We start from the raw sequence: 11,284 nt of genomic DNA on the forward strand, positions 1-11,284 counted from the left end.
CTCCCTCAGGACAGGCTGCAGGGCTGATTGGCCCAAGATGGTTTCAGCCAGGACTTGGGGACATTTGAGGGGTAACCTGGGGATGTCAGTCCGAAGCTGTCACACGCCCTTGCAAGGCTAGGATTCCCACCCACCCTCCCAATGGGTGGGGGGAAGGAGCCAGGACAGGGTGGGACCGTGAAGAGGTTGCAGGGCCCTGACGCTGGGCTCCTCTTCTATTGGTGCAAGAAAGTTGTGTCTGAGGCGGGGACACCAGGTGGCTCTCCTGCCTAAAACTGCTCTGCGGCTTCCTTCCTTAACAGTCACGAAGAACTTTTGTGATCGGACCCCTCCCAGCTTCCCTGGCCTTATTTCCACCTCACCTCCAGGCCCCCACCAACCCCGAACTTCCTATCGCCATGGCTCTGCCCGTCGTTCCCTTCTCTGCACCCCACCACTGCCCCCAGCAAGACTGTCCTTTCTGAACACCTCCTCTGACTCTCCTCTCTTCATCTCCCCCACCCCAATCTCTCTGCCCCCATGGTTCTCCTGCATCTCCACCGCAGCCCTACTGCACCGCGTACCGCCTATTTGCGTATCCGACTTCCCTGCTGGCGAAGACTGTGTCTACCCATCGTTGTGTCTTCAGTGCCTGTGTCTGGCACGTCCGTCCCAATTGGTGTGCAGTGCATGAGAGAGCTGAGTGACCGGCTTCCTAAGACTGCGATTCATTTTCCCAAGTCTCCCATCAATGACCCGGGTCCTTCCCTGTACCACCACCCCATCCCCCGTGCCCACACCACTCACCAGGCGGTCCCGAGTGAACTGGAGGAGGTTGAGGCAGTTCATGCGGAAGCTGACGTCCTCCCAGTAGGAGGTCACGGCCACGACGGGCTTGGTGTTGTACCAGGGCACGTAATGGTAGACGTTCCCTGAGACACAGAGACACGAGCAGGGGGTGGGGGCTGGAGGTCTGAGGGACAGTGTTCGCTCACTGTGTCCCTTCAGAGGACCTTTCTTGGGCTAATTCTACCCTCTAGGATCTGCTAAGCATCCTCACTGGACCCCTCCTACTGGAAGGTGGGCTGCAGGCCAGTCCAGGCTGGACGCGCTTTGATGAGCACAGCCGGCTGGCCGGAGCATTCACTGTGCTCAGTGTCACACAGCCTTACGGAGTCCCCAGTTTACAGGTGGGAAAACCCAGGCTAGTGACGGGAAGCAGCTTCCCTGTGGTGGCACAACCAGGTGGTATAAAGCAGGCATTCAGTTCCAGAGCCCGTGCCCCTAACTCAGGCAAGATGCCAAGGCCAGGGGCCTGCCCTGAGGTAGGGTCTTCCTTCTGGGTGGCGGGTAGGCACAGGAGGAGTGGGTCCTGGGTTCGGGAGCCCCAGGGTTTTGTTGGCGTGGGCAGACATCTGACACGAAGGGCCTGCTGTGCAGAGGAGTGGGGTAGGGGAACAAGCATGGACACAGCCAGTGATGGGCTTGGCAGGCTGGGTCTCCTGGCCATGATCCTTACTGAAAAGAGCGGGGGACTTCCCTGGTGGCGCAGTGGTTAAGAATCCGCTTGCCAATGCAGGGGACATGGGTTCGAGCCCTGGCCCGGGAAGATCCCACGTGCCGCGGAGCAGCTAAGCCCGTGCGCCACAACTACTGAGCCTGCGCTCTAGAGCCCACGCTCCGAAACAAGAGAAGCCACCGCAATGAGAAGCCCGCGCACCTCAACGAAGACCCATCGCAACCAAAAGATAAAATAATAAATAAATTTATTTAAAAAAAGACAAGAGGGGGGAAAAGCTAGGTGAAGCATAAAGGAATCTCTCTCCTTTTTTTTTTTTTCTTGGCCGCACTGTGTGGCTTGCGGGATTTTAGTTCCCCGACCAGGGATCGAACCCGGGCCCATGAGAGTGAAAGCGTGGAGTCCTAACCACTGGACCACCAGGGAATTCCCAAGGGATTCTTTTTATGAGATGTATTGCTGGGTTGACATAAAAGCAAGAAATCCACAGCAACCAAAAATAAAGTAAAAGCAGAAAGTCTGTGAGGCAAGCGGAAGCAGAGCGGACTTTTGTCCTCTGAGTTTCTGGCAAATCTTGGAGAACCGGTTCTTCTCTTTGACGACTGCCAGGGCCCAGGAGAGAGAGCCGAGCACTGCCCGGGGTGGGCAGTCTAACAGGACACCCCATGTGACATGGGTGGAATTGCATCCCCTGTAAAACTATGTTGAAGTCCCAATCCCTGCTACCTATGCATGTGACCTTATTTGGAAATAGGGTCATTGCAGCTGTAATTAGGTAAGACGAGATCGTACTGGTGTAGGTTGGACCCTTAACCCGTAAGGACTAGTGTCCTTATAAGCAGAGGAGAGGGACAGAGAGATGACAGGCCTGTAGAGACACAGAGACAGAGGCAGAACGCCGAGTGGAGATGGAGGCAGAGATGCAGTGATACGTCACAAGCCAAGGAGCACCAAAGATGGCAGGCAACACGTGGGCGCTGGGAGAGAGGCGTGGAAGAGACTCTCCCCCGGCTCCGTCAGAAGGAATCAACCCACCAACACCTTGATTTCAGACTTCTAGCCTCCAGAACTGTGAGAGAACTCATTCGTGTTGCTATAAGCCGCCCAATTTGCAGTACATTCTGATGGCAGCCCGAGCAAACTAGTCTGCTATGCAGAGCTGGCACTGCAAACCCTAAACCCTCAATCAGTGAGAAAGAATCCACCACACAGAAGAAGACAGTAAGGAAACTCGCCCATCTCCAGCGTGGCTCCGGGTAGAGGGGCAGGAATTTTCCTGAAAATTTGTAACCACAAGTGGGGCCTCATGCAGGTTGCATTCTGCACTCATGCCACCTGCACGGTCCGGAGAAAACTTGACGCAGTCTCTGGTTGGCAGTGCCCCAGGTAACTAGAGGAGGCAAAGACAAATCCTCACTGGAGCGTGAAATTTGGGTCAAGTCCCAAAGGATTCCCACAGATAAAGTTCCAAGAAAACAAGCATCTAAGAAGCAATATACATACCCTCTACCCCAGCAATTCTGCTTCTAGGTATACAACCAACAGAAAGGCATAGAACAGCATTATCAAAAGAAAAATGTTCACAGTAGCACTACTCATAACAGTCCAAAATTAGCAACCACCAAAATCTCCTTCAGCAATAGAAGGCATAAATAAATTACGGTATTTGCACAATGGAATACTATACAGCAACGAGAATAAATGAGCCACAGCTACACCCAACAGCATCTAGGTTTGTGAATGCATTTCACAAATAAAATAACGAGCAAAAGAAGCCAGGCACAAAACAATACATATTATATGATTTCTTTTATATAAAGTTAAAAACCAGACAAAAGCAACTGGCAGTTGGGAGAGGGATAGCAGCCCTTGGCAGAGGGGGGCTGAGGGGCTCAAATGGGCCTCTGGGATGTTGGGACTTTGTTTCGTGGTCTGAATGTTGTTACGTGGGTATGTTTGCCTTGCGATAATTCATTGAGCTGGACGCTTTGGTTTGTGTCGTCTTCCATAGATGTGTTATACTTGAATCAAAAGTTTACTCAGGAATTTAAGAGAACAGTGGGAGCAAAAAAGGCAACATACATAAAATACAGTGTGTCAAGTGGTGGAAAATGCTATGGAGCGAGGGAGAGGTATAGGGATCTGCCAGAAGTTTTCAATAGAATGGTTGATTACCTAAGGCCTCTCCTGAAAAATCTAGAAGAAATTATGCAGAACGCAGCCCAGAGAGATGAAAAACGTGGAAGAAAGATTTTTTTTGTAATGGTCCATATTAAATGGGCCAGATTTAATAGCTTTCTTTCTTTCTTTCTTTTTTGGCTGTGTTGGGTCTTTGTTGCTGCGCGTGGGCTTTCTCTAGCTGCGGTGAGCAGGGGCTACTCTTTGTTGTGGTGCGTGGGCTTCTCAGTGTGGTGGCTTCTTTTATGGCGGAGCACGGGCTCTAGGTGTATGGGCTTCAGTAGTTGTGGCACTAGGGCTCAGTAGTTGTGGCTCATGGGCTCTAGAGCACAAGGCTCAGTAGTTGTGGCGCACGGGCTAAGTTGCTCCGCGGCATGTGGGATCTTCCTGGACCAGGGCTCGAACCTGTGTCTCCTGAGTTAGCAGGCGGATTCTTAACCACTGCGCCACCAGAGAAGTCCCAAAAGATTTTAAAATGTGCAGAACAGAATGAGAAGTTCCACAGAGGATAGAGTGAATTCGAGACAGAGCTAGGAAAGGAAAGGGGAAGAGGTAATTTTCAAAGAGAAAGTATTTTATAATTATCCAGAATTGTTGAAAAGATGCCAGTTTCAGACCCTGGCACTGAGTGAATCACTGGAATGATAAATAAGCAGAGATCCATGACTGGGGTTCTCAGATATGAGCGTGCTGATATAAGATAGCAATTTTCTTCTACTCTTGGAGAGCATACAAAAGCAACAAGGAGAAGGAAAATAACTCCATTTTCAGCAAAACAAGGAGACAGATAGAATCTGCAGGCTCAAAATACACATAAGGGCTGCCAAAAGCAACTGTGAGTGCCCTAGGAGCTGCAAGTATTGAAGGGTGGCAGAAGTCACCTGCGGGGAATGAATAGCAAGACAGACAGCGAGAGTCATGGCTTGATGGGAGCCGAGTACAGAAAGTGCCAGCAAAAATACACCCCCAGAACGAACTCAGGACTCAGACAAGGACATGTGAGCCGGCAAAACTCAGAAAACGAATAGAAAAAAAACAAAAACATCACAGGAAGGAAGACCACATGAAAGGAAGCCCAAGGGACATTAGACTCTGCAGACAATCCAGTGAGAGGCAGAGAAATAAGAGAAGCGACCAAAATAAGATGGAAATAAAGATCCAAAAAGGATCAGGGAGAAAATGACAGATATAGAAGAAAACCAAGGAGAATTATTAAGGTCATAAATGGGGACCCCAAAGTAGAAAACCTGAACAATGGAACAGAATATTTAAAAATATAACTTAAAAAAACTCACATGGGAAAAGGATAGTCCTTTTAACAAATGTTGCTTGAAAAGTTGGATACCCATATGGCAATTAATTCAAAATGAATCATAGAGCTAAATGTAAGAATTAAAACTACAACATTTTAGAAGAAAAAATTGGAGAAAATCTTCACGATCCTGGATTGAGCAAAGAGTTCTTAGGTATGACACGATAAAAGAAAAGAAAAATTGAACTTCAGCCAATTGAAAATGTTTGCACTTCAAAAGACACCATTAAGAAAAGGTATTTAGAATATATAAAGGACTCTTACAACACAATAATAAGACGAACAATCCAACTGAAAAATGAGCAGAAGATTTGAATAGACATATAAACAAAGAAGATGCATGAGTGGCTAAGAGCACAAGAAAAGATGCTCAGTATCATTAGATATTAGGGAAATGCAAGTTACAGCCAAAATGAGATACATATCCACAGTAATAAATACATAAAAAGAGGAAATAATGAACATTGTTGAGGATGTGAGGAAACTGCAGCATGACGCATTGCTGAGGGAATGTAAAATGGTGCAGGCACCTTAGAAAAGTTTGGCAGTGTCTTAAAAAGCTATTCCACTTCTAACTATATGTCCACACAGAGGCTTGTACTTAAACATTCATAGCAGCTTTCTTCATAATAGATAAGAAGTAGAGGTAACACAGCGACCATGAACTAATGAGTGGATTAACAAATGATGAATGATACGTGTGTATGATGGAATACTATTAGGCGATAAAAACGAATGAAGGACTGATGTATGCTACACCGTGGATAAGCCTCTACACCATTATGCCAAGTGAAGGCCAGATGCAAAAGGCCACATATTGTACGATGCCTTTAATATGAAAAGTCCAGAAAAAGTAAATACACAGAGACAGAAGGAGATTGGTAGTTGCGTGGGCCCTGGGATGGGAATGCGAGAATGACTCCAAACAAACATGAGGGATTTCTTGGGGAGATAGGTTCTAAGATGGGGCACAGTGATGGCTGTCCAACTCTGTAAATTTACTAAAATTTACTGAATGGTACAAAACAAGTGGATTTTATGGTATGTAAATTACACCACTAAATAAATTACTAACAAAAGAAAAGAAGACTTGAATCTATATATTGAAAGATATACCATATGCCTGGGAATACTGACCCCAGAGGATGAACATGTGGCCACAACCTACTGAAGTTATTGGACTTTCAAGACGAAGAAAGAACCTTTGGGCAGCTGGACAAAAAAAATGAAGAAATTTATAGGGAAAAAAAAATCAGAAAGAGAAAAGTTATTAATTATGAAACTTTAAGAAACCACAAACTTCTAGAAAGAAACATGAGAGAATTCCTTAATAAATTTGGAGTGGAAAAGATCTAATTATGACTCAGAAGCCAGAAGCCATAAAACAAATAGTTTGCATACATTAAAAAAAAAAGTTTTCATGGGGGGAAAAAAAAACCCAGAACACCATAAGCCAAGCTATGAGACAAATAGAAGATATATATTTAGAGCTCATATCACAAAGGCCTAATTTCCCTAATATTTGAAGGGATACTAGAAATCAATAAGAGAATGGCTAGGGCTTCCCTGGTGGCGCAGTGGTTGAGAGTCCGCCTGCCGATGCAGGGGACACGGGTTCGTGCCCCGGTCCGGGAAGATCCCACGTGCCGCGGAGCGGCTAGGCCCATGAGTCATGGCCGCTGGGCCTGCGCGTCCGGAGCCTGTGCTCCGCAATGGGAGAGGCCACAACAGTGAGAGGCCCGCGGACCGCCAAAAAAAAAAAAAAAAAACAAAAAAAAAAACAGGCAGACAAGGGGGATGCATGGAAAGCCCTCCATGGGTGATGAGAGGGTGAAGCTGACGAAGATGAAAGTGAGATAGTGTTCCTCTAGAGCAGTGGTTCTCAAACTTTAGCATGCATCCCAGTCACCTGGAGGGCTTGTTGAAACGCAGATTGCTGTTCTGTTTTCTGCTTCTGTAGGTGTGGGGTGAAGCCAAGAATATGCATTTCTATCAGTTCCCAGGTGATGCTGATGGGGCTGGCCTAGGGACTGCACTTCGAGAAACTTATAGTGCCCCGTAGAAGTGTCCAATGAGTATACATTGGATGAAAGGATGGATGGGTGGATGGGTGGTTGGTTGGATGATTGGGTTAGTGGATGGGTGGTAGTTGAATGGATGAATGTGTGGATAAGTGGATTCAAGGATGGATGGAAGGTGGGCAGGTGAGTAGTGGATGGTAGCCACATGGCTGGATGGGGGTGGTTCAGAGTAGTAGGAAAGAAGATAAGGTTGGGAAGCTGTGGTATGGAATGTAGTGTAGAGAAGGACTTGAAGTCAAAACCTAGTTTCAGTTCTTGTCGTGGGTTCACCACCTACTAGCTAGCTGTGCAATGTTTGGCAGGTAACTTCACCTCCCTGAAGCTCACTTTCCTCACGTCTAAATGTGGGTTAACAATGCCTATGAATGTACCGTGAGCTAACACCATTAAAAGGACCAACACAGAGCCCGGCATGCACTGACTGCTCTCTACTCTTTTGTTGGATCTGACTCTTACCATCATATATCACTTGGCTGTACTGTGTGGTGGAGACGAGAGGCTTGTAACTCAGGTCCATCTTGTTTCCATAGTGACCAATGCTGACCTCGAATTGGATCAGGTCCTTAAAGTTGGGCATCATGGTACAGGAAAGGAAGATGACGCACAGCCCATACTTTTGGCGGTTCTGGTGCTTCTAAAACAATAACCCACCACATCCCCAGTGCGTAAGGCAAGGGATGAACAAGGCTATCGAGACAGGCAGGGAGGCAAGCATGAGGTGCCCAGTTTCTTTCAAAAGCTACCTTTGCTTCTATTCAGGGTGACCTAGACCATCACTGAACCCCTGCCCCCTCTCAAAATCCTGCCTTGACTCCCGCTCACCTGGCTGATCAAGGGAAGTTCCTGCCAGGACTTCCATCACCTGGCCCCCTCCACCCAACCGGCAGTGGTTCCTTCTCTTCCTGAAATCAGGCAGGAGGGTCTTCTCCCTGGTCAGGCTAGACTCTGAGTTGGGCCACCCCCACCCCTTTCCGTTTTGCCTAAATGCCCCCCATCGGATGAGACCGAGTGTGGGCAGGGGTGCGTGGTGGAGGATGCATACACACACACATCTGCTCTTGGCTTTTCTCAAACCCCGTCCTCCCACCGCGAGTCCGTCTGCTCGGGTCATCTATCCATCATGTGAGCCCCTCTCTCATTTCCACTGTCTACCTCTGCCCTACTTATGCATTGTCCCAGTCTGCTCACTAGCTCAAGTCTCCCTCTCTTAAAAAATAACCCTCCTTCTCCCGTCTGAGCCACTATCTAGCTGTAACCTGGTCTTATCTCCTTCAACTTTGCAGCCAAGTTTCTATGCACTTGCCTCTATGCACCATCTGTAACTTCTCCCTCCCGCTCACGGCAGCCTGGCTTCTCTCCTGACCCAAGGCTACTGGTGTCTTCCTAATAACCAGCACAAACTTTTGGGTCCTCAGCCCTTCTCTCCACCACATTCAGATCGCTGCTCGCTCCTTTCTGCAACTCTCCCCTCCGGAGGCTGCCTCAGTTCTCCGCTTTGCAGACTCCCCCTCCGTCTCTCTGCAGAGTCACCCTCCTCCTCCTCCCGTCTCATAGGCTGTGCTTTCTGATGGGCTCCAGCCTCAGCCCCCTTCTCCTTTCACTCCACCTACTCCCCAGGGCAATTCCTCCAGAACCTTGGATAGATCCTTGGATGTGTGTTGATGACACATCCGGCTGTCTAGCAGCCTTGGGGACTGGTCTTCGTGGGTGTCTCACAAGCACACGTCAAAGGTGGGATTCATCATCTCCCCCAGACCTGTTCCTCCTTTGGGGAGCCCATGTTGATGTACGCCCCCCACCTTCCCACCTCGCCACCTGAGGCAGAAAATGGGAGTCAGCCTCACTTCTTAGCGTCCTGTCGGTCAGTATCTCTGATCGTTGCTTCCAGGGGGTCTCTGGCACCTGCTCCCTCCTCTCCAGTTCTCGCCCCCCCGTAACTGTGTCCCCGTTTCTCCTGAGTGGGTGTGGCCCAATTTACTCGCTTCCAGTCTATTCCTGACTCTGTTCCTCCTTCCCCTTCCTGCCTCAGTGACCCTCCTTGGCCTTCAGGAAGAAATCCAGGCTCCTTAGAACATCATTTCTCCTTAACTGGATTACACATCTCTTAAACTTAAGCCTTGTCTTTACTGGGTCCCCTAACCTCCTGGGATTGGCACGGCAGGAAGCCCCCATAGGGACTTAGCAAAGACTCCGGTGGATCGACCGAACATCCTCACACATCCAAAAAGCTCATTCCGCTGCTGGCCAGGGCCTCTTGCAATGTCAGAAACGGGACCCACAGCAGACCAGGGGCAGGCAGAGGAGCTCCTTCCTGGGTTACCTGGCTCCTGTGGTTACCTCTACGCTGATCACATCTCGGGAGAGATCCTTCATCGTAGCATCTTGATGGGACTTGATGTGGGTGATTAACTCTAGGAAGACTCGGCCTCGATAAGCTAAACCATCCTTAACGATGTTGGGGATAGTCTAGTGTGACAGGAAGGAAAACGGCGAGAAAAGGGATGAGAAGAAAAAAAAAAAAGCCAGGAAAGTCTCCCCTGAAACCTCTGTAGAAAGGACAGGGTTGTCCCGTAACTTCCTACCAAGGGCTGACCACCATCCCAGGGAAGAATTCCAGAAACTCCAGTCACGGCCATGCCTGGAAACCTCTGGGCCCTGAGCCATCTTCCACACCCTTAGGTCCACTCTTCCCCTTCATGCAGTTCTACCTGCTGGCCCACCTGAAGGGCCCTGTTCCTGGTAAACCCCTCATGCTTGGAGGGGACGGTGGTACCTATTGAATTATCCCAGCCTGGCCAATCAGGACAGGCTCCGCCTCCTCAGCAACAGTGATTGGTCAAAGGGGAGCACACATGACCTAGGAAGGCCAATTAGAATGCTTCCCTGGCCTTCCCTAGTAGAGGCTTCTATGGTCCTCTTCCCAGCAGGGAGGCAAGACTGCAGTAGGAATGAATGAGGCCCAGGAAAGAGCAGGAGAGATGAGAGATGGAGTGAGCATGGGAGAGTCTCCTAATGGCATTGAGGTCCTGGTTTCTGCAGCTCTTCCTCACTCAGATTCCTTCCCAGCCCCATTCCCTTCTTTTGCCACTTGGCTTTCTGGCATTTACCACCAGTCTTGAATAACCCAGCGCTTCTCCACATTTACCTGTGCTGTTTCTTTTGTTACCTATGACGCTCCACCTGCCGAAACTCTTACCTGAGGTCTCATCTCAATGTCCCTTCCTCAGTGACTGCCCAGAGCACCCCATCTGTTCCTTTCTTGTGCCACAGCACATGCCCCGTATTTATATGGCCATTTATGTACAGCCTTCAAGTCCTCTACTGGAGTGTGGTGGACAGAAACCAGGGCCTGGCCCTCCCCAGGCAGTTCCCAGGCCCCGGTGCCTTACACATGGTTGGTTTTACCTCCTCTGTTCCCTAGAGCTGACATGAGAAGCTTACAGCGTCTTCCTCCTTGATCCTGAAAGGGGCCTTTTTACCCCCACGGAGAGTCAGGAAGCTGGGGCCAAAGCAGGGGAGGAAGCCAGAGTACATGCCTGCAAGGGGAGAGGGTGAGAAGGGTCCCCAGGTCCGGGTGGGAGAGGTGCAGGAGGCGGGGCCGGGGGCTTGCTTGCCTTCTATTTCTGCTCCAGTGGACGAGATCTGGTTGAGGGACAGGCTGACTGTCCCGATCTCATCATGGCACTTGTTCCCGGGGCTGGAGAGAAACACACCCTGCAGGCTGAGCCCCTGGCCCAGCTCTGATTTCTTCCTCCCTGGCGTGTTTTCCAGTCTCCACCCAGTTGCTCACCAGTCCAAGACTCTGAACCTGATGTAGCTGGAGAGGCAGGGCAGCTGCAAGGGGCAAGTGAGAGGGGCAATGGGTGCCTGCTCAGTTGGCCTGGGCCTTGCTGAAACTGGGAGCAGGTGGAAAGTCCTGAGCCTGGGTCAAGGCCTGGCTCGGTTACCAGTGAGCCCAGTGGGACTGACCATGGGAGCTTATGGACCTTTGGCTGTGGGCCCCCCACTACACCAGCCCTTTGCAAGGGCCTGGGAAAGGCCTTGGACTGTGTCCCATGATCATTTAGTATTCTTATTCTTAAAACGGCCCCTCATTACATAAGTTCCCTAGTGGACCTGGCTTCCCTGGTGGGTCAGTGGTTAAGAATCCACCTGCCAATGCAGGGGACACGGGTTCGAGGCCTGGTCTGGGAAGATCCCATATGCCGCAGAGCA

The 11,284-nt window shown here is 49.7% G+C and overlaps 1 protein-coding gene across 1 annotated transcript in view; it reads right to left on the bottom strand.

Annotated features, from left to right (window-relative positions):
- The window catches only part of FER1L5 (fer-1 like family member 5), a 50,259-nt gene that overhangs the window by 17,930 nt on the left and 21,045 nt on the right, over window positions 1-11,284 (bottom strand). The window contains 5 exon segments of the mRNA XM_007470228.1: window positions 787-911; window positions 7,526-7,703; window positions 9,407-9,535; window positions 10,511-10,766; window positions 10,860-10,903. Coding sequence (XP_007470290.1) covers window positions 787-911; window positions 7,526-7,703; window positions 9,407-9,535; window positions 10,511-10,766; window positions 10,860-10,903 — 732 coding nt within the window.

This window comes from Lipotes vexillifer, unplaced genomic scaffold, assembly GCF_000442215.2.
Source record: "Lipotes vexillifer unplaced genomic scaffold, Lipotes_vexillifer_v1.1 scaffold1139, whole genome shotgun sequence".
Lineage (NCBI taxonomy): Eukaryota > Metazoa > Chordata > Mammalia > Artiodactyla > Lipotidae > Lipotes > Lipotes vexillifer.